The sequence below is a fragment of the Oryctolagus cuniculus genome, chromosome 2, assembly GCF_051225735.1.
Source record: "Oryctolagus cuniculus isolate XC-2025 breed Fujian yellow rabbit chromosome 2, ASM5122573v1, whole genome shotgun sequence".
NCBI lineage: Eukaryota > Metazoa > Chordata > Mammalia > Lagomorpha > Leporidae > Oryctolagus > Oryctolagus cuniculus.
The window spans coordinates 46,859,481-46,882,459 of record NC_142868.1 but is presented as its reverse complement, the minus strand read 5'-3'; the positions used below and the strand labels follow the sequence as shown (position 1 = coordinate 46,882,459).

The window sequence follows — 22,979 nt, the reverse complement described above, 5'->3', positions numbered from 1 at the left end:
TACTGGACATTTTCTCTTATTTGTAGAAGTTAATATATATAGAGAGAAAAAATTGTGTGGATGTCATCATTGGGTATTTAGTTACAAATAGTGCTTCACTGAGTTGTACCACGTGACAATATACTTTATTTTCTCCACTTTACCATTGTTGCCATGAATCTTTCACTCTGTTATTAAATATCTCTGTTTAGAAGAAAATAGTATATGTATTAAATAATGCTTATATTTGAAGTGAATGTTACAAAATGCCTTTTTAAAAAAATACGTTTATTGGGGCTGATGCTGGGGCGCAGCGGGTTAACACCCTGGCCTGAAGCACCAGCATCCCATATGGACGCCGGATCAAGACCCGGCTGCTCCACTTCCCATCCAGCTCTCTGCTATGGCCTGGGATAGCAGTAGAAGATGGCCCAAGTCCTTGGTCCCCTGCACCCATGTGGGAGACCCAGGATAGCAGTAGAAGATGGCCTAGGTCCTTGGGCCCTTGCATCCGCATGGTAGACCTGGAAGAAGCTTCTGGCTCCTGGCTTCGGATCAGCTCAGCTCTGGCTGTTGGGGTTATTTGGGGAGTGAACCAGTGGATGGAAGACCTCTCTCTCTCTTTCTCTCTCTCTCTCTCTAACTCTCCTCTCTCTGTGTAACTCTGACTTTCAAATAAGTAAATAGATCTTTAAAAATGTTTATTTATTTGAAAGGCATAGGTACAGAGAGAGAGGGGGAGAGACAGAGAGAGAGAGATCTATCTTCCATCAGTTGTTCAATTCCCAAATGGCTGCAACGGCCACAGCTGGGCCAAAGCCTGGAGCCAGGAGCTTTTTCTGGATCTCCCACATGGGTTCAGGGGCCCAAAGCACTTGGGCCATCTTCAGCCACTTTCCCAGGCACATAGGCAGGGAGCTGGATAGGAAGTGGAGCAGCCAGGAATCGAACCAGAGTCCATATGGGATGCTGGTGTCCCAGGTGGAAGTTTTACCTGCTATGGAATATAGCAAAATGTTTTTAAACAATTGTAAGATAAAAAAGAAAAATATATTTTATTTCTTTTTGCATAGCTGAAAAGCAAATTTGATGAAGGGACAAATGTACTGCTTGATTCTTCTCCTTCATGTTATAATAATCCTGCATGATAATTGCAAGAGTTGTCTCAAGAAAATTTACTATGTTGTTTGGGCCATTGAATGGAAATTCTTATTTTTCTTTTTAAGTGGAATTATGGAGGATAAGGGATGGAATATTAAAATTGCTGCAAGAAGTGTTTTGACCACAAGTTGTACTGTTTTGCTTTACAACAATGAATCATATGTATTGACCCAAATCCTACTGAAATACAGTAGATATTCACACTACCACCACAACAGAATATTGTGTTTTTTTCTTATATGGAGTCTGACTTTCATGTCCAGGCAGATTAGGTCCCATTCCCCTTCAGGGTTCAGTGAGGAGGTTTCCCTATTCCAGGAACACTTCCCTGACACTGTTGCACTTACCACCTACTTAACTGCTCTCTGTCCTCTCACCTCTACCACTGTCCCTGCGGAAACAAACAAAACACAGTGCTATTATTCTCTTTCTTCCCCCCGGATAACCAGTGCCTCACTCAATGCAGGAACACAGTAGCACCATAAATTAGCCATTCATTTCTAGTTGAACAATATCCATTGTTGAATGAGTACCTTTTATGTTAGTATAGTATGGAATTTTGTAATTAAATGTCAAATCTAGGTAGCATACAACTTCTTTTGGCTTACCTTTTCAGATCTGCCGAGATAAGGCCTGTGTGGAGACCACATATGTGAATCTTGGCTGTACTTTACAAAATTGCAACAACCAAGGGGTAAGTTCCAGGGTTATGAGGTGAGAATAGAAATTCCTGCAAGTAATCCCAGAAGGCAAACTCTCAGCTGCACACGCACTCACACACATATACATTTGTATTCCCATAAGCCCGCATGGGCAAATCAGCCTTCTGGGACCTAGATATCATTTGCTAATTCTAGTTGAACACTTAAAATTCTTAAATTATCTTAAAAAGTGCTGTTTCTCCTGCTTTCAGATATGCAACAGCCTACAGCACTGTCACTGTAACCCTACATTTTTACCTCCAAATTGCTCAGCTGTGGATGAGAGATGGGCTGGTGGGAGCGTCGACAGCGGCAATTTCCAAGGTGGCGGTGTTCCCGGCATTGGCGGTCTTACCAGCGTTGGCACTCCCCCTTTCATTCCCGGTGTTCCCGGTGGTAAGTATTGATAACAAATTTTAAACATAATTTAAATTCCATTTTATTCGTTAAATTTAATAAACAGTATTTGAATACCGATTTATATTTATATTCTGTATTGACATCACATAATAAACCACACATGTCTCTATTACTCCAGAGAGTAAATATAGCATATGTAATATATGTTACCTATAAGATATGTCTGTCAGAGAGCCATGGCAGGAAAGGAGGAACTCACTTTAGCCCTTCAAACAGAAAGAATTCAGCATAAGGCATCAAGTCACATTTGATGGCAGAGATGAAAATCTAATCAGAGAATGGTTTGACAACCTTAATATTACCAATGGTAGGAGTAGGTCAGAGCTGTGGCCTAGTGAGTAAAGCTGTCACCTGCGGTGCCAGCATCTCATATGGGCGCTGGTTCGAGTCCTGGCTGTTCCACTTCTCATCTAACTCTCTGCTATGGCCTGGGAAAGCAGTGGAAGATGGCCCAAGTCCTTGGACCCTTGCACCCACGTGGGAGACATGGAAGAAGATTCAGATCAGCCCAGCTCCAGCCGTTAAAACACGGCTGGGGAGTTAAAACATCAGATGGAAGACCTCTCTCTCTCTTTGTAACTCTGCCTTTCAAATAAATAAAAAAACAATGATAGGAAACTACTACCACTTTTTAGGGCTAGAGGGACAATAAATGGAGGTATTATTAAAACCAGAGGCTAAGCTAGCTTGGCACGTAACTGTGATTAGGGCTGAATAGCCAGATATGGACCACAAGGAGAGGTATAACACAGCATGGAGCCGCGCTGTGGAGGGTACACAGCCACTGCTGGAGGTGCTGAGGGGTGGGGGAAATACCATGGCTATCTCACTCTTCTGATCCTCCACATTTTCATCCTGTGACTCCAATTGATTAAACACAGCTAGAAGATAGCCAGTCAAAGGACTTGGGGATGTAGCTCCCTGCGATACTGCTGCAAGCAGAGGAAAGGAGGTGTTGGATTTCAGGACGATCCAGCAGTTAAGCAGTGCATCCAACAACACTTAGAGCGGCGAGTTTTCTTTTATACAGAAACTTAAATTTATAGACAGTCAGAGTTATTTTTCCAGATTTTGAGCCAAAGTAAGGCTTAGTATTTTCACATTCATTCCGATATGTGGAAATACTATATAGTAATAGGTTGGAAAGTTTGAAACATTATTTTTAAAATGCAATGTCCTAGGGGACTTCAAAGAGTTTGTGGAAAATTGAATTAAAAACAAGTTAATTTTTGGTGAAAAAGAATTTTTGAAATCTAATAGTTTTGTTTTTTTTTTTTCATTTTCCATAAATTTTTTTGGAGACCCCCTGATATGATCAAGCAACTTCCAATCTAGTAAAAGCAATTAGCTTACTATGGTTTGTATTCAAGTTGGGTGCAGTTAATTTCTCCTGGCCGTGTGCACAAATACCATTTCCCCAATGAGCAATGGATCCTACCTGGATCAAGCTGGACTTAGAGGTGTGGTGGATCAAATAAAATGTGAAGAACTGACATTCCAGGGTTCCCATGGTCTTACTGCAAATTCTAACTGGGTCTTTTCTCTTATTCTTTTTCTTTTGGAGGTAGGGGTGGTGGCGGTGGTGATGGAATACTTATTCTTAGACCTATCATTCCTAGAGCAACTCATTTTGTTGAATACCAGGTGCAATGTATTAAATTTGGATACACTGAGACGCGAAAATTCCCTCTCCCAACTAAATCCCTCCCCAAGTTCATGACCCACACAATCGTGAGCTAAATTGAATAATATTTTTAAGCTACAAAGCTTTACTTTCCTACACTGCAGTATATAATAGAAAAAAGTTAGTAACCAGTGTAGTGTATTTCTCTAATAAGAATCTGAAACATCCAGCATTAGCTTTGGACTTGAGTGGTAGATGGAAAAGCCACAGGCCTGCAGCAGACTGTTGGAGATATTAGTGCCTGTGGACATTGTCTTGGGAAAACAGTTGCTGAGCAATTCAAGGATAGTTTAAAAGCATGTGATTAGAAAGCCAAGTACTTACTATCAAGTGATAAATAGCTCGGTGTCACTGCTGCCTACAGAGCTGTGGAAAATAGAACTCAAGCTTCTGGTCGGTGAGAAGTCGAATACAAAGCAAGTATAAAAGAGCTTGTATTTCTTTTCTGAAAATACTAATAATTATTCCTGGTTTCTCCCAGCAAAAAATATAAATAAATAAATGGATAAAATAGCTAAAGGCCAGATTTGAAATTTTGAGTAATAAAATTTAATACCAGATAAAAATTAAGTCAAACACTTGACTATACAGCCCTCTGTCCAAAATGTAGGAGAACCTAAGTTGATTCCTCCTAGAGGCCTTTCCATCTATACAGAGTATTTTGTGAAGAGGCCTCATGAGTCCTCCAACAATAAGGCTACAAAGGATGTTAGGTAGATCATTTCACAACAGTCCCACCAGGGTCCAATATAAAGGTTTATGTCAAAAAGCGTTGCAAGTATGGTCTTTGGTTAAACGAGTGCATCTTTAATTTGACATACAAAAATTCCCAGAAGAAACCAGGGGCCGGCGCTGTGGTGCAGCAGGTTAAAGCCCTGGCCTGAAGCACCGGCATCCCATATGGGTGCCAGCTCTAGTCCCCCCTGTTCCACTTCCGATCCAGCTCTCTGGAAGGAGCTCCTGGCTCTTGGCTTCGGATCAGCGCGGCTCTGGCCATTGCAGCCAACCGGGGAGTGGGGAGTGAACCAGCGGATGGAAGACCTCTCTCTCTCTCTCTCTCTCTCTCTCTCTGCCTCTCCTCTCTCTGTGTAACTCTTTCAAGTAAAATAAATAAATCTTTAAAAAAAAAAAAAAGAACTAAAAAACCAGAAGCCAAAGCTTCTTGGGTTTGTGAGTTGATAGGAAAAAACAATCACAACAAAAATAAACAACAGCAATAACAAAATTACAGACCCATAAAGGTAAATTAACCAAAGTTTTGCAAGGAAGAAACTCCATTGTAGGTCTTGGTGGTGGAGAAAGCCCTATCGACTCTTTGTATGAGGAAAACAGCCTGAATGCCAAATTCAGACTAGGAGATTAACAAAGAAAAAAAAATAGTCTCTTTTCATGAATGTAGATGTAAAAACCAATGAAATATTAACTCATGGTATGTAGCTATCTATACCAGGGGTTTGCATAAAGTACATGGGAAATGCATACTGTGGAAAAACTATATGGATTTCAAAAAATTTTGCTGCAAGATAAACCTATATTTTCATCCTATTTTTCATTAACTTGTTGAGGTACTCATATTAAAAGAATAATAGTCCAGGGGCCGGTGCTGTGGTTCACTAGGTTAATCCTCCACCTGCGGCGCTGGCATTCCATAAGGGCACCGGGTTCTAGTCCCGGTTGCTCCTCTTCCAGCCCAGCTCTCGGCTGTAGCCTGGGATAGCAGTGGACAATGGTCCAGGTGCTTGGGCCCCTGCACCCATATGGGAGACCCGGAGGAAGCTCCTGGCTCCTGCCTTTGGATCAGCACAGTTCCAGCTGTTGTGGCCATTTGGGGAGTGAACCAACGGAAGGAAGACCTTCCTCTCTGTCCTTTTCTCTCACTGTAATTCTGTCAAATAAATAAATAAAATCTTTAAAAAAGAATAGTCCAGATTCATTGGGGTTTATCTCATGAATGCAGAACTGTTTCTCATTTGAAAAATCAGTTCATGCAATTCACCATTAGGTGCAAAATAAAACTTGATACAGTTGTCTCATCTGCTACAGAAAATCATTTGACAAAATTTAAAGCTTATTTATGGGGGCTGGCGCTGTGGCACAGTGGGTTAAAGCCCTGGCCTAAAGTGCTGGCATCCCATATGGACTCTGGTTCTAGTCCCAGGGGCTGCTCTTCCCATCCAGCTCTCTGTTATGGCCTGGGAAAGCAGTAGAAGATGGTCCAAGTCCTTGGGCTCCTGCGCTCACGTGGGAGACCCGGAAGAAGCTCCTGGCTCCTGGCTTCGGATCAGCACTGCTCTGGCCATTGCGGCCATCTGGGGAGTGAGCCAGCAGATGGAAGATCTCTCTCTCTGACTTTACTTCTCTCTGTAACTCTGTCTTTCAAATAAATAAAATAATTCTTTTTTAAAAAAGCTTATTTATGAATTGTAAAAAAAAAAAAAACAGCAAATTACTGAGAGAAGACAATTTCCACTCTGATAAAGAACAGCAACAAAACACTTGTACTAATATATCTTGTGATAATGTGCATTTAGTTTTTCATAAAATTGGGAGCAACGCAACCAAGTCTTCACTCGCCTTGTCTATTCAACGTTTTACTGTCAAGTCCTAGCCAGTGTATTAAGGAAACAACAAAAAATAAGGGGCAAACAGGTGGAAAAGGATGAAATGAGACTGCCTATGTACACAGATGATAGCATCAATTGCTTAGAAAATACTAAGAAATCTACATTTCCTTGACAGTAACACTTGTAGACGCAATAAATAACTTTTTTAAGATGTTATTTTACCAAACTTTTATTTGGGAAAAAATTTCAAACTTACAAAAAAGTTGCAACAGACACAATACTGCAAAAGACCAGATCCCCTTTATCCGGATCTAGCTCTCATGAAGATCTAACTCATTGATTTGGCATTTGCTTGCTTTCTATGTGTATTGATTTTTTAAAATTTTGTATTAATATAAAGAGAATAGATTTCATGCCTCCCATAGGTACAGTTCTAAGAAGACAACCACACTTCCCTCACTGCCCTCCTCTCCTGAAATCCCCCTTCCTCCCCTCTCTTCCTTAGTCTTTGTGAAGACATAATTTCAATCCACTCTATGTTCACAGACTTAATTCACCACTAATTATAATATTCAAAAAGCTTTGATAGGGCAGCAGAAATAATCAACATAGAAAAATAGTTGTATTATTATATAACAGCAATAGTGAATATAAACAACCTAAAATTAATGCTGTTATTATCAAAACATAAAATACTAGAATAAGTTTAACAAAAGATGTGCAAAATCTTTACACTGAAAACTAAAAAGGGCAAATAGGTATAGCATATTGAGATAAATGTAGAAAAATATACCATGTCCACCTGCTGAAAGGCTTATTACTTCTAAGGTCTTAGTTCTTACCAAAATAAATCTAGAATTAAATTAATCTATAAAACAGGTTTTTGCTACATAATCTATCTTATACATCAATTGCAATTACAATTTTAGATTTCTGTAATTTCAACTCATTGATTTAAGACATACCTACCATAATAACATGCATATTTTTTTAGAAATTGACACTCTGATTCTGAACTGTATACAAAAGCCATAGAAGGGCCAGGTAATCCTGAAAATAAAAGAAAAATATGACTTAGTCTATTTATCTTATATTAACTATATTACCTTATATTTACTCAATCATTTCATATAAAGTATAGTATAGCTTCAGTATGTATTTGCATTCATTAATCAAGAGCATATGGCCCTGGAAAAGGATAGATGCACAAATATAACAGCAGAATGAAATAGACAGTTCAGAAATATGTGCATTAAAGTATAGCTACTCTTTTGTTCAGTAAATCTATAAAGATGATTGAAAGGTAAAGAAAAATAAATTCAAAAAACTGTAAAAATACAACTGGATATTCACAGAAGATCAAATGAGCCTCAAAATCCCAACATAATTAGTAATTAATAGGAGATTGAACACAAATCTAAATGTAGATGCTAAAACTGTAACTATTCTAGAAGGTAACATGGAAAAGCAGCAATTTCTTAGGTAAAACACATATTAATGCAATTAGAGCAGTCAATCTGTACTGAATCAAACTGCTGCTTATTGTATGTATAGTGTTTCTTATGAAAATTAAAAATATTAAGAATAAACTCAGGGTGTGTGAGGTTTACACTGTAATTGTTTTCACCTCTATTGTCAGTCCTGAAAAGAGACTATCAAGAATAGAAAGTTCTCTCAATTGAAAAACCAGAGATGTGACTATTATTGTTAAGAGTTAGAAGACAGTTAACTACTTCATATAAAAACATGTTAATTTAACAGCGATCACTTTTCAGTTAAGTTTCAACACTTGAGAATAACTGTGTATTGATTACAGTATTCAACCAAAAGTATTGAGTAGAACAAATAAACAAAAGAAATACCAAGAGGGATAACGTATTAAGTTGTTCATCAACAGTCAGGGCAAGGGCTGATCAAGTCACTGTTTCTCATAGTGTTCATTTCACTTTAACAGGTTTCCTTTTTGGTGCTCAGTTAGTTGTCACCGATCAGGGAGAACATAAGGTATTTGTCCCTTTGGGACTGGCTTATTTCACTCAGCATAAAAGTGATTGCTGTTAAATATAAGAGTGGGAGTAAGAGAGGGAAGAGATGTGCAATTCGGGACATGCTCAAGCTGACTTAACCTCAAACGGTAGAGTTAGAAACATACCAGGGGATTCCAATTCAATCCCATCAAGGTGGCATGTCATGTACCAATGCCATCTCACTAGTCCCAGTGATCAATTTCTGTTCACAACTGATCATAATGATAGGACTAAGAGTCAAAGGGAGCACATAAACAAGACTAGTGTCTGCAAATACTAGCTGATAGAATAAAAAAGGGAGAGAACGATCCAACATGGGAAGCGAGATACACAGCAGACCCATAGATTGGCAGATGTCCTGAATGGCACTCTGGCCTCAGAATCAGCCCTTAAGGCATGCGGATCTGGCTGAAAAGCCCATGAGAGTATTACAGGCATGGAAAGCCAAAACACTCTGGCCAAAAAAAAAAAAAAAAAAAAAAAAAAAAACCAACCACCCTACATGAAAGATCTCCGTGAGTGAGATCCCAGTGGAAAGAACGGGTCATCAAAGAAGGAGGTACCTTTGTCTGAAGGGAGGAGAGAACTTCCACTTTGACTACGACCTTGTCTAAATATGATCAGAGTTGGTGAACTCAAAAGGCTTCCATAGCCTTGGCAACTCATGACAAGAGCCTAGGGTGATTACTGATGCCATAAACAAGAGTGTCAATTTGTTAAGTCAACAACAGGAGTCACTGTGCACTTACTCCTCATGTAGGATCTCTGTCCTTAATGTGCTGTACATTGTGATTTAATGCTATAACTAGTACTCAAACAGTATTTTTCACTTTGTGTTTCTATGTGGGTGCAAACTGTTGAAATCTTTACTTAATATATGCTAAACTGATCTTCTGCATATAAAGAGAATTAAAAATGAATCTTGATGTGAATGGAAGGGGGGAAGGAGAGGGAAAGGGGAGGGTTGCGGGTGGGAGGGAAGTTATGGGGGGGAAGCCATTGTAATCCATAAGCTGTACTTTGGAAATTTATATTCATTAAATAAAAGTTAAAAAAAACATGTTAATTATAAAATTGTTAAATAGTTGAAAATTTTTATTCTCATAGTCAAATAAGGAAATATTTTTACTACGATGTTCCTGATGAGTGCTTTCTAATCACGGGTGTTTCTCTCTCCTAGTTAGGCGTTACATGGAGGATGTTTACCAAACTGCTAAACCTACAAGATGGCCATTTTTCTTACTCATTCCCTTTTTCATTATTCTCGGTGCACTGATTGCTATACTGGTGAAAGTTCAATTCCAAAGAAAAAAATGGAAAACTGAGGACTATACAAGTGATGAGTATGTTGATTTCCTACTTAATATTCATGATTTGTATAATTTATTGGCACATAAGTCATTGATAACATCATGGTATGTAACTAAAAATAATTCAGATTTAATTTCTGTCTTTATATAGCATAATAATGATTAATATCATGAATAATCAATAGAATTGTTTTCAAAGGCCAGTTGTTTAAATTTTATAAAAGCTTGGAGTCCTTTAGGAGTCAAATTAAATGGAAATCACTTTTAGTTAAATTTTTTATAAAGATTTATTTATTTATTTGAAAGTCAGAGTTATACGGACAAAGGGGAGGCAGAGAGAGAAAAGTCTTCCATCCCCTAGTTCACTCCCCAAATGACTGCAATGGCCAGAGCTGAGCTGATCCAAAGCCAGGAGCCGGAGCTTCCTCTGGGTCTCCCATGTGGGTGCAGGGGCCCAAGGACTTGGGCCATTTTCCACTGCTTTCCCAGGCCATAGCAGAGAGCTGGAAGGGAAGTGGAACAGCCGGGACTTGAACCGACACTCATGTGGGATGTGGGCACTGCAGGCAGAAACTACACCATAGCACCAGCCCCTTTTAATTAAAAACTTATCTACATGGGGCCGGCACTGGGGCGCAGTAGGTTAAGCCACCGCCTGCATTGTCAGCAGTCTATGTGGGTGCCTGTTTTAGTCCCAGCTGCTTCTAATCCAGATCCTTTGACAGAGGAGGATGGACCAAGAGCTTGGGCCCTTGCCACCCACATAGGAGACCTGGATGGAGTTCCACACTCTTGGCCATTTGGGGAGTGAACCAACAGATGAAAGATTCTCTCTCTCTCTCTCTCTCTCTCTCTCTCTCTCTCTCTCTCTCTCTCATTCTGCTTGTCAAATAAATAAATCTTTTTTAAAAATCTTTTTAAAAACTTATCTATATTCATTTATTATTTGGTCTTTATCTTTAAATTTCTATTAAGCATTACCTTTTTTTAAAAGATTTATTTATTTATTTGAAAGTCAGAGTTACACAGAGGGAGAGGGAGAAGGAGAGGCAGAGAGAGAGAGAGAGGTCTTCCATCCACTGGTTCACTCCCCAGTTGGCCACAATGGCCAGAGCTGTGCTGATCCGAAGCCAGGAGCCAGGAGTTTCTTCCAGGTCTCCTACATGTGAGCAGGGGCCCAAGGACTCGGGCCATCTTCCACTGCTTTCCCAGGCCATAGCAGAGAGCTGAATTGGAAGTGGAGCAGCCAGGACTCAAATCGGCATCCATATGGGATGCCAGCACTGCAGGTGGTGGCTTTACCCATTATGCCACAGTGCTGGCCCCTAAGGATTACTTTTAATATTTACATATTTCAAAAAATTGCATGTACTATTTTAACGAAAGGTAACAGGGAAACCCAGGAAAATATTTAAGCTTCTTTTTTTACAGGTCCTTAAATCGAGATACAGGCAGTCAAAGGTAGAAAAGGTTAAAACGTAACATGTAATAATACTGAAGAAGCCAGGATACAGCCATAGGTAATCTACAGGGGAAAAAAATTATACTTGTGTATTAAAAAATAAATATCTGAAAGTATGTTATAAGAATAAACAGATATTAAAATCAGTTTCTATATCTTCAGAGAAATTGCTAAAAATAATTTCTGCTTTTGAGTTTTATACCTATGCTCTTCATTTTACTTTAACTGTTATTAGATTAATAAAACAATGTAAATAAAAAGGGCGTATATCTCAGAGACACCGTTTCAGAAGTTAATATGAATTTCTGAAATAATATGCAGCATATAAAATACTTTAATTCTGCTAACTCTTCAAATATTAAATTTGTTTTCTTATATTGGATAAGTTTATTGTGGCTGAAACTGATTTATCAAATATATTTGGAAAAAAAGTAGCCAGTAAAATTAATGGAAATAAATAGAGCTAATAATAAATGATTTTTAAAAACCCTAAAGATATTTAACCAACAGTATGATGAATGTGCAAATTCTCTCTGAGTTTATTTTCAGGCAATCTTATACCACTGTGCCTTTTTCTCATGTTTGGGTATGCAAAGAGGTAGGGTGTTCATCTAATGACCATGTTAGAGGTATCCTCCATCTTAGGGTTATGTTTTTTTAAGAAAAAAAAAGATTTATTTTATTTACTTGAAAGGTAGAGTTATGGAGAGAGAGGAAGAGATGAAGAGAGAGGGGGAGAGAGAGAGATCTTCTATTCACTGGTTCACTCCTCACATGGTTGCCACGGCTGGAGCTGGGCCAGACCAAAGCCATGTTCAGCAGCCTAGAACATCTGAGTCTCCCACATGGGTGGCAGGGGCCCAGGGTGCATTAGAAGGGAGTTGGGTCAGAAGCAGAACAGCCAGAACTTGAACCAACGCTGGCATCTCAGGCAAAGGCTTAACCCACTGAGCCACAACGTTGGCCCCAAGATAAGTGCTAAAATGATTGCAGCCAGATCTCATGTGGAGATTCAGAACGAAATATTTCAATGGACAGTTAGAGCAGAGTTTTGCAAGTGATATTAAAAGTATAATTTTAGGGCCGGCGCCGCGGCTCAATAGGCTAATCCTCCGCCTAATGGCGCCGGCACACTGGGTTCTAGTCCCAGTCGGGGCGCTGGATTCTGTCCCGGTTGCCCCTCTTCCAGGCCAGCTCTCTGCTGTGGCCCGGGAAGGCAGTGGAGGATGGCCAAAGTGCTTGGGCCCTGCACCCCATGGGAGACCAGGAGAAGCACCTGGCTCCTGCCTTTGGATCAGCACGGTGCACCAGCCATAGCACGCCAGCTGCGGCGGCCATTGGAGGGTGAACCAGTGGCAAAGGAAGACCTTTATCTCTGTCTCTCTCTCTCACTATCCACTCTGCTTGTCAAAAAAAAAAAGTATAATTTTAGGTAATTATTATTTTTGTACACATAGGCAATTTGAAAGTGACAGTGAACTCAAAGAGTAGTCCGGACAACAGAGATTTCATGAAATCACAGAGAATCCCAGGTATTTTAAAGGAGTGAAATGGGACAAGGGAAAGGGAGGATGGAGAATGCAATATATTAAAGATAAATAATATGATCTATATGAAATAGTCATGCAGCTGTATGTGATTTAAAAATTGGAGAGTATTTTTCAGTATTGTGTGTTACGTTGTAGACATGGTAGCCAGAAACCACATTGTAATTAGTCATTTAAGCTTTTCCTGCAGTGTTATCTTTTAAATTATTTTCTCTAATTAGGTTTAATCCTTTAACATGTGTGTGTTCAAAATTTTGGCTAAAAACAAATTGCATGATAGATATCGACCTTATAATAAAGGTGTTGTCACTGCTATGTGTCGGATTAGCCACCATTTCAACTTGTTTGGTCATACAGGTGACTTTTCTCCTTTATTCATTCTTCCAGAGTAATTATCTGTAATGGATGGAACAAGAGAAAAAGAAAAAGAACATGTATCACCTGATTCTCTGGGATTCAAGCTGCATAATATGTTTTAACCTGACCAGAAAATATAGCATAGTATATATGTATGTATACATATATATATATATATAACTCCACATTTAACTTGCAAGAACCATGATTACAAGTTTTATATCACATAGTTCTTGTTTGTAAGGTTTTCTCATCACTATTTTTGTTAGCCAGTAGGCACTAATTCTGTTAGTAGGCACGACAAAGAAGGTTTATACTACAATAAATGTGGTGCCATGATTAAAAGCTGCTGTTACAATTTAAATTGCAATGGTATGTTGTTATGTTGTAGTCTGATGGTCTATAACCAATGAGAAGACAGTGATTCTGAGATCCGGACAAATTTCTCTACCACATGCTGCTTACAAAAGACACATTTTCAGAGTAGGAGTTTCACCTAGCAGTTAAGGTGCCTGCGTCCTATAGAGGAGTTCTACCTGCGTTTGATGGCTCTGGCCGATAACTCCAGCTTCTCCTGAGAGACTACAATGATGGCTCGAGTCACTGGGTTCCTGCCATTCAGAGGAGACACTTGGTTTGAGTTCCAGGCTCTTAATGTCAGCCTGGCCTTTCCTGGGCCCTTGTAGGCATTTGGGGAATGAACCAGCAGATGGGAGCATTCTCTGTCTCTGAATCAGTCTCTCTGCTTTTCAAAGAAAAATGTAAACACTTTAACATATGTAAAGGTTCAAAGTAAAAGATACAAAAATATACAAAAATATATACCACAAGAACCTTATTTAAAAAAAGAAAGCTGGTAGAATATACAAGTAAAACATTTGTAGAGAATCTCTCTCTTTTTTTTTTAAAGATTTATTTTATTTTATTTGAAAAAGTTAGAGAGAGAGGTAGAGACAGAGAGAGAGATCTTCCATCCGCTGGTTCACTCCCCAGATGGCTGCAGTGGCCAGAGCTGTGCCAATCCGAAGCCAGGAGCCAGGAGCCAGGAGCTTCTTCCAGGTCTCCCACATGGGTGCAGGGTCCCAAGGACTTGGGCCATCTTCTACTGCTATTCCAGGCCACAGCAGAGAGCTGGATTGGAAGAGGAGCAGCCAGGACTAGAACTGGTGCCTATCTGGGATGCCGGCAAGACACAAGACAGTCCCATGCAGAACATGCAGAGGGGCTGCTGGTTGTCCCCTGAGTGGCCAAGAGCCCTGGGCTGTGTCAGCAGACTTCAAACACCACAGTCAGATGTGCTGGAAGTAATTATAGGGGAAGCAGCTCAGTCCAGGACGCCACCACTGCCAACCGCATCGCTGACAGAGGACCAGGGATTCTGCCCACGCCTGGCTGCTTCACGTGCCTGCCTCGGTGCCCGGGGCTCTTCACTGGGGCTGGGGATCCCTCGGACACTGAGAGAACACAGGAGTCTACACACTGGGAAAACACCCAGCAGCCCACATGTGGTCTCAGGGGGCTCCCCAGCCGTCAACAGCCCACATGTGGTCCCAGGGGGTTCCCCAGCCATTGACAGCCCACATGTGGTCCCAGGAGGTTCTGGGGCATCTCACACCATCCTTGATGAGACCCCCACTGCATCCACGATGCTGGGTTAAGAATCTGGCATACGAATGGCCGTAGGATCCAGCAACTCTTCTGGGTGCAGGTGCCCAGAAGAACTGAAACCAGGGGCGCTGCAGCTCTGCTCACCACAGCCAAAAGGTAGAGGCAACAGAAGGGCTCATCGAAGGTGAATGGAGAAGCAGACTGTGGCTTACAAGGGCAGTGAAATAGTATTCAGCCTTGAAAAAGGAGATTATAGCAAATGCTGCAGTGTGGATGAACCCTGACGATACTACGCTAAGTGAAAGAAGCCAGTTACCAAAGAACAAACACTGTAAGATCCCACTCCCATGAGGCACCTAGGAAGTCAAAGTCATAGAGAAAGAAATGAGAACAGTGGTTGCATTGCAGGGGAGGGTGAGGGAGAACTGAGGAATTACTGTCCAATGACCGTAGGCTCTCAGTTTTGTAAGATGCAAACGCTCTGGAGAAAACAAAGTTCTGGAGATGGATGGTTCCGTGTCCTGCATCCACAGCGATCAGTGGAGGCTCCCTTGGGGTTCCCTTTGTTCATTCAGAGTGCAGGGAGCAGGGACCACTGTGGCCCCAAAGTATCCACCCGGGACACTGCAGGGGAGCAGGGGGTGCTGTGAGACCCCCTTGCAGGGCTGCCCACTCTGACCTAGGGCAGGGAAAGCACAGAGAGGCTGGGGAGCTCAGCCAGGACAAGGCAGGGCCACCCAGGACCCCTGCAGCATGGCCAACCCACCGGGAGGGGCAGACGACTCTCCATAGCCCTTCATGTCCACAGCCAGGACCCGGTAGCCCGCCTGGGCCAGAGCAGGGATCTGGAAAAGAGGCATTCAGGCGCACTGGGTGTGCTCTCATTGCTCCCTGGTCATCTTCCCCTGCCCCCTGCTCCTGTGGATGGCTCCATCCAAAGTGCCTGTGACACTGTGACACACCTGGTGTCCTCAGCCTGGGACTAGAGCGCCCCCACCTGGACACGCCTGCCACAGACGGCGGTGAGGTTGGTACACTGCATAAAGGCCCCACCAAGCAGCACCTATCTAGCAAAATCCTTGCAGATTTCTATCCTCTACAAAGGTTTCCCAGCAGGTGGCGTAGAGCCTCTAGAAGCATCCCCCCTCCCCTACTCTGCAAAGGTCCCCTGGAGTCCAGCACAGCCCTGAGGTCTCAGCCATCTGCTGCCTGATGTCGCTGAGGCTTCGCAGTCACTCTGTGCAGATGACGGCCCCCGTGAGGCCCCAGCTTCCGCCCTCCAGGCTGGGCCACAGCACCGGCTTCCCCTCCGCTCGCCCTGACTGGGCCGCACCTCCCACAGTTCCCTTACCTAGTACCTCCAGGAGAACCAGCTCTCAGGAAACCCATGGCAGAGGCACACCGCGGGGCCTGAGCCCTGCTCCACAAAATGCAGGCGGAGCCCCGGCTGCAGGAGAGAGAGGGGAGCGGGCAGCATGAGGCCGACCAGAACCTGGCCCCACTTCTGCAGGCGGGCTGCTCGCGGGGGTTGTTGGATCTGCCCTGACCCAGCCTTCTCAGCTCAAGACCCCAGTGGTAGAAGATGGCAAAGAGCAGACACTGGCCAAGCGGGGCCAAGAAACCAGGCGGTTTTCCCTGTGACGTAAGCCCGGAGAGATCGGGAGGTTGGGAAAAAAACAAAAGCACCTTCGCCTTTCTCTGTAAAATGCCTGGTGCTGTCAGTGTCTGGGCTGTGGCGATGTCTGAACTGGGGGCTGATTTTTATGAGTGTAATATCCACAGCAATGAGCCCATTATCATGACCATCATAGTAAAAGGTGTTCACTGCTGAAAGATAACGATGCAGGCTTTGGTTGGCGGGGCGCTGCCAGGGCTACGTGGGTTCAGGGCTCCTCAGTGGCTGTGTTCTCTCTCTCTGGCACAACGGTGGCATTATCCAGACACTGCCTTCCTTCCTCACAGTTCCTGTGGCCATGTGAATGAGTCTGGCCAATGGCTTACTATGACAGAGAGGGCTAAGCAAATGAACTCAGTGTGTAATCCAACGGCCCTGTTTCCAGCATGCCAATGCAAATGCACGAGAATAGAATCACATGACAGAAATGTACCAGGGCCGTGCCTCTTGGCTATGTGTCACACTGAGCTGAACAACTCCTTTATTCGAAAAAACATTGGGAGGGCACTCCACAGAGCCTTTCACGGGCTACAGTATGATTGGCAGAGTATGTGCTACATTTGTCTTAGCTTCCCATTGCTGCAACAAAATACATGAGGCTGGGCGCAGTGCTATGGCATAGCGGGTTAAGCCACTGTTTGCAACGCCAGCATCCCGTATGGGCGCTGGTTCAAGTACCAGATGCTCCACTTCTGATTAGCTCCCTGCTAATTCACCTGCAAAAGCAGCAGAAGATGGTCCAAGACCTTGGATACCTTCACCCACGTGGGAAATCTGGATGGAGTTCTTGGCTTCTGGCTTTGGTCTGGCCCACTCCTGGCCATTGCCACTATTTGGGGAGTGAACCAGTGTGGTGGTAGATACTTATTCAAAGGTTGTATTTGCAACAGCCCAATCCAGAGAAAAGGCTAGTAATGCGATAAAGGTGGTTAAATCATTCATGCTGGTCCTTGATGTCCCCTGGACCATAAAGACTGATAACGGGCCAGCATATACATCATAGGAATTTAATTCCTTCCTGAAATCCTGGAACATACAGTCTACCACAGGTATCCTATACAACCCACAGAGACAGGCAATCATTGAAAGAACTCATAGGACAATTAAAGGTCTCTTACAAAGACAGAAAAACAATCATATGCCCCCAGACCCACAGCTTGCTTTGACTGAGGTCCTTTTCACTATCAATTTTCTTAGTTTTGATTCCCAAGGGATCATCCCAGCTTATAAACACTGGGGATCCTTTCCATCCTAGACCCCAGCCCCTATGGTTAGGTGGAAAGACCCCCTGACAGGAGAATGGAAGGGACCACACCCTCTGCTAACCAAGGGTCTAGGATATGCTTGTGTCTTTCTAGAGAATGCAGAACAGCCCATTTGGGTACCAGCCAGAAACATAAAGCCTGCAACTGACAGCCAACCAGAACCAGCTGAACAAGAGTGAGTCTCCCTTGTTAGCGAATGCACCTGCCCTATCATCCTACCCTTGAGGAACTGCCCATAGCCACATCCATTACTGTTTTATACCCCACTAGCTCTGGTCAGCTACTCAAATGGCCCACAGCCTGGGTGCAGTCAAGCCATTCCTGATTAACATTGTTCCTCATTCCTACCCCCATCTGAGCAAGCACTCCTGTGGTCTGCTGTTTTGAGCGCTGGTTAGTTAACAACGGGTAAGATCCCCTGGGGACAACCTAAGACAGGCACAGCTGCGTACAGAGACCACATGGAAACAGGGTCAACAATGGTATGGCCAAGAATCATGCCTCCCGTTGCTAAAAATAAACCAAAAGGGGGAAATGTGGTGGAATGAGAAGGCCATGCCAAGATGGCCACTGGCAACAGAAACTGCCTGGCAACAGGCTGTGATTGGATGGCTTCAGAGACTGCCTGGCAACAGGCTGTGATTGGTTAGGGCATAGACTGCCCCTTGACCGGATTGGCTGCCTTGGCTATATAAGCTGTTGTAGCAACTGAAATAAATGGGTCTGCAGGCTGCTTGCCTCAGGCCTGCTTTCACCCGACTTCCAGGGTCTGTGGTGACTCCGCACCTCTTGCCCCCACCACGCTCCTCCTCCCAGAAACGAATCCACTGCAACAAACCAGCAGATGGAACATTGATCTCTCTCTCTCTCTCTCTCCTTTGTCTCTCCCTCTCTGTATATAACCCTGACTTTCAAATAAATAAATAAATCTTAAGAAAACAAAGCAAACAGGCTTATAGTAGCTCACATTTGGGAAGCTGGAGGTCCTAACAGCATAGTGCCAGCCCTCCTGAGGGTCTCCCTGGCTGCATCACATTATAGGGAGTGACAATGGCTGGAGCACGTGTACATGTGGGAGAGAGCATATGGTGAGACAGGAAGCCAGAGTGATTCAAGGGTCAGCCTTGTTTATTTATAACAGGTACCATGTGAATTACATTAGTTCCTCTGGGCAGCAGTCCCAAGCACCTCCCACTAGGCTCCAACACTTTTGTTTTGTTTTAAGATTTATTTATTTATTTGAAAGGCAGAGTTAGAGAGAGAGGTGGGCTGGTGGGGAGTCCTCTGTCCACTAGTTCACTCCCCAAACGGCAGCAATGGCTGGAGCTGGGCCTATCTGAAACCAGGATCCAGGAGCTTGAGCCACCCTCTACTGCTTCCCCAGGCCATAGCAGAGAGCTGGATCAGAAGAGGAGCAGCCAGGACTCGAACCAGTGCCCCTATTGGATGCTGGTACTACAGGCATCATCTATACCACTATGCTACAGCGCCAGCCCCTAGGCTCCAAGTCTTAAGGGTTCTATGCCTCTGCTACCACCAGCCTGAGGCCCAGCTTCCAACGCATGAGCCTCTGGGGGACACAGTGAAGCCACATCCAAACCATGGCAATCATCTTCCCTTGAGCACTTAGTAATCTTTCGATGCTAGGCTCTCTCTATTGAACATCACTACGCTTCTGTCTGATCAAAGGCTCCTCTTGCACCTCTGTTCTCCCCTGGATCCTAACTAAAAGACTCCCTCACAGTGCCTCACATTTGATTCAGTGGAGACACTTAGCAAATGCATGTCCTTTCCCAACCTCTGGGCTGGTGTTGTGGCACAGTGGGTTAAGCAGCCACTTTAAATGCTGTTATCCCTTATCAGAGTGCAGATTTGAATCCCAGCTGCTCCACTTCTAATCCAGCTCCCTGCTAAGGCACCTGGGAAAGCAGCAAAAGAATGCTCATCCAACCCATCCAGTTTCCCTCAATGCACCTGAGTCTCCTGCAGCACAAAGAGGAGGATGTCATCAACACATGTGCACTGAACTCCACACGGAGAGGCTGTGGAACCTTCCCAGAGCCCATCACACACCCTGAGCCCCACCAAAACTCTGCTCTGTTTGTGTATTTAATTAGGACACCACCCCCTACTCCATAATGGGGTCTGGGACTGGGATACTCACTCTCTCCTCAGCTCCTCAGCACATCTCTCCCCCACACCCCATTTTATAAAGAGCATTGCTCCTCGTGGATTGCCCACACTCACACCTGAGTGTGTATTCACTTTAAACAAATCCTGCTGTTGCTTTTGGTCCTTTTGTCTCAGCTTTAAATTCTTATGCAGGAGCACGATCCTGGAATAAAACAACCAGGAAACATATGCCCACAGCGCTACTACCTCTTAACATCAGCGCAACTGTGGACCAAGCTCCTAAAACGTGAGTACCCAGGAGATACATTCAAACCACAGCCACCCCCTTTAATTTTCAGTGGCATTAGTCAGAAATGACTCTACAAACAGACTCAGCCGAAACTGGCATCGGAGCTCTGCTGATCCTTCCCAGATACTGGCACATCTTTGTATGTGTGGTTTGGGAATGACAGGCCAGGGCAGGGGGCACATTGGGTTCTCCTGCTTCCCTGAAATTGTGAAGTTGAGGTGATGGGGGAAGGGGGCTGGGTGCTCACCCCCTCTTGGTTCTCTGCTTGAGAAGCTGGTAAAATCCACCTCTCTTGTTGGTGACAGCTCCTGGCTTCTATGGATCTGGTATCTCTGATCCATGGAATACCCTGTAGGAGGCCCCAGGTGTGCTTTGAAGAGTATGGGAGGCTTCTAGGTATCAACTCACAACCTACAATGTTGTCTCTCAAAGATGTCCCCTGAACCGGGGGTTGTACATGTGATGGGGTCACCTGCTACCTTTGATGGGTTCCCACTGGGAGCAGCACCTCGAGTCAACATCTCCTGGCCTGGGTGCGCCCTTTGGACTCCCACATGTCTGTCCTTTTCAGTGGGGGGTACCCATTATGCCTCCATTTGTGGGCTCAGAATCCCAATGCCCAGTCACTTCTGGATAATTCCAGAGAGAATAAAAGATGTTTCCGGCCGGCGCCGCAGCTCACTAGGCTAATCCTCCGCCTTGCGGTGCCGGCACACCAGGTTCTAGTCCCGGCTGGGGTGCCGGATTCTGTCCCAGTTGCCCCTCTTCCAGGCCAGCTCTCTGCTGTGGCCAGGGAGTGCAGTGGAGGATGACCCAAGTCCTTGGGCCCTGCACCCCATGGAAGACCAGGATAAGTACTTGGCTCCTGCCTTCGGATCAGCGCGGTGCACTGGCCGCAGCGCGCCAGCCACGGCAGCCATTGAAGGGTGAACCAACGGCAAAGGAAGACCTTTCTCTCTGTCTCTCTCTCACTGTCCACTCTGCCTGTAAAAAAAAAAAAAAAAAAAAAAAAAAAAAAAAAAAAAAAAAAAAAAAGATGTTTCCTCCACACTCCAAAAAGATACAAATGGGTGGAATTCATTAATAAGGAACTTGGGAGCATCTCCCACATCTCTCACCTGGACTCTGCCCCTGCTCCTCCTAAGAGGAACCATCTGCAGCAGGGATCACAGCCATCCCAATTTCAATGCAAGGACTGACTCTTCTCTAACAGTGATTTGCATTTATAAGGTGGCGCCCATCAAAGACGAACTGCTGATTCAGCCAGTAGCCTGTCTTACTCAGGAAGACACTAGAAACCTCCAGCAACATTTGGAAATCCCAGGGCTCTTCCCACACTCCTCACTATAGCCCGGTGTGTGACAGCTATGAGCTTCCCCCTGAGGGTTGAATTGAATCAAAGTGTTCATCGTTAGTTTGAATTGGCCTTGGTCTTGAAGGATGGATATGATTTAGATGGTCTACTAGTTTGCTAGGGTTTCCAAAAAAAAAAAGAACTGGTGGCTTCAACAACTGAAGTCTATTTTCTCACCTTCTTGGAGGCTCCAAGTCCAAGATCAACGTGTGGGTAGGGCTGGTTTCTCCTGAGACCTCTCTTCTCCCCCATCTTCCCCCCGAGTCCTTGCATGGTCTTCCCTCTGCCCTCATCTCCAGTCGTGCTGGATTCGGGCCCACTTCAGTAACCTCTGTTTAACTGAATACCTGTTTAGGGGCCCCATATACAAACACAGCCAATTCTGAGGTGCTGGGGGTTAGGACTTCAATAAATGAATCTGGAGGGGTGTCACCTGGGCCAACAGAGGACCAGAGGTGTTAATCCGCTTCCCTAATATCTGGGGACAATTTAACCTCAAGTGTTAATTTTTTTTTTTCACAAAGAGTTGCAGGTTCTCTTATTCTTTAATGTGACAAATTGAGTGCAAGTTGATTCCCCACCCCAAACTGATGGAATGAAAAACACACATGATCAACAGCAATTAAAATATGAGCAAAAGTTGGCACCGGCACTGTGGCGCAGTAGGTTAATCTTCCACCTGTGGCGCCAGCATCCCACATGGGCTCCAGTAGTCCCGGCTGCTCCACTTCCAGTCCAGCTCTCTGCTTTGGCCTGGGAAAACAATAGAAGATGGCCAAGTCCTTGGGCCTCTGCACCCACATAGGAGACCAGAAAAAAGCACATGGCTCCTGGCTTTGGATGGGCACAGCTCCAGCAGTTGCGGTCATCTGGGAAGTGAACCAGCGGAAGCAAGACCTTTCTCTCTGTGTCTCCCTCTCACTGTCTGTAACTCTATCTCTCAAATAAAAATAAATAAAATCTTTAAAAAAAAACCAAATATGAGCAAAAGTATTGGCAAGGTAACCCAAAGGATAAAATACATGTGCAGAGATGGCTAACAACTGAACAAACGCACTGCATCCATGAAAGAAGTGGGGCAAATGGTGCGGGAGGTCAGTCCCTTCAAGGTGACACTGGTAGAGGTTCAAAACCCCAACAGGCCACCAGCCACGAAGCCAATGGACTGTTGCTCCGGCAGGGCACCTGGAAGCTGGTGTTATTTTAGAGTGGACAATGACAAAGAGTGGAGCCCGTGTGACAGGTGTCTCAGTTAAGTTCGAATGCACTGCTATTTATACTCCTAAAGGGGTGTGTCATCTCAGCATCAGATGCCAATTCTCATTTGCATATCAATACACAGTTGTCCAAGTGACTGCCATCTGCCACTTGACTCAGTCACAGCTTTGTTACAATAGGAAATTCTTAATGCATATGCTCGACATGGAGTTAGCGTTGTTAAAA

General features: G+C 43.9%; 1 protein-coding gene across 2 annotated transcripts in view; it reads left to right on the top strand.

Annotated features, from left to right (window-relative positions):
• The window catches only part of ADAM2 (ADAM metallopeptidase domain 2), a 70,350-nt gene extending 56,774 nt beyond the window's left edge, over positions 1-13,576 (top strand). The window contains exons 17-21 of one of the 2 annotated variants that reach the window (XR_016228168.1): positions 1,757-1,834; positions 2,054-2,237; positions 9,721-9,879; positions 12,766-12,840; positions 13,243-13,576. Coding sequence is in view for 1 of the 2 variants with exons in the window: in NM_001082677.1 (NP_001076146.1) it covers positions 1,757-1,834; positions 2,054-2,237; positions 9,717-9,879; positions 12,766-12,799 (459 nt within the window). In the remaining variant the exon portion in view is untranslated. 2 annotated transcript variants of the gene reach the window in all.
• The last annotated feature ends 9,403 nt before the right edge of the window (positions 13,577-22,979 follow it).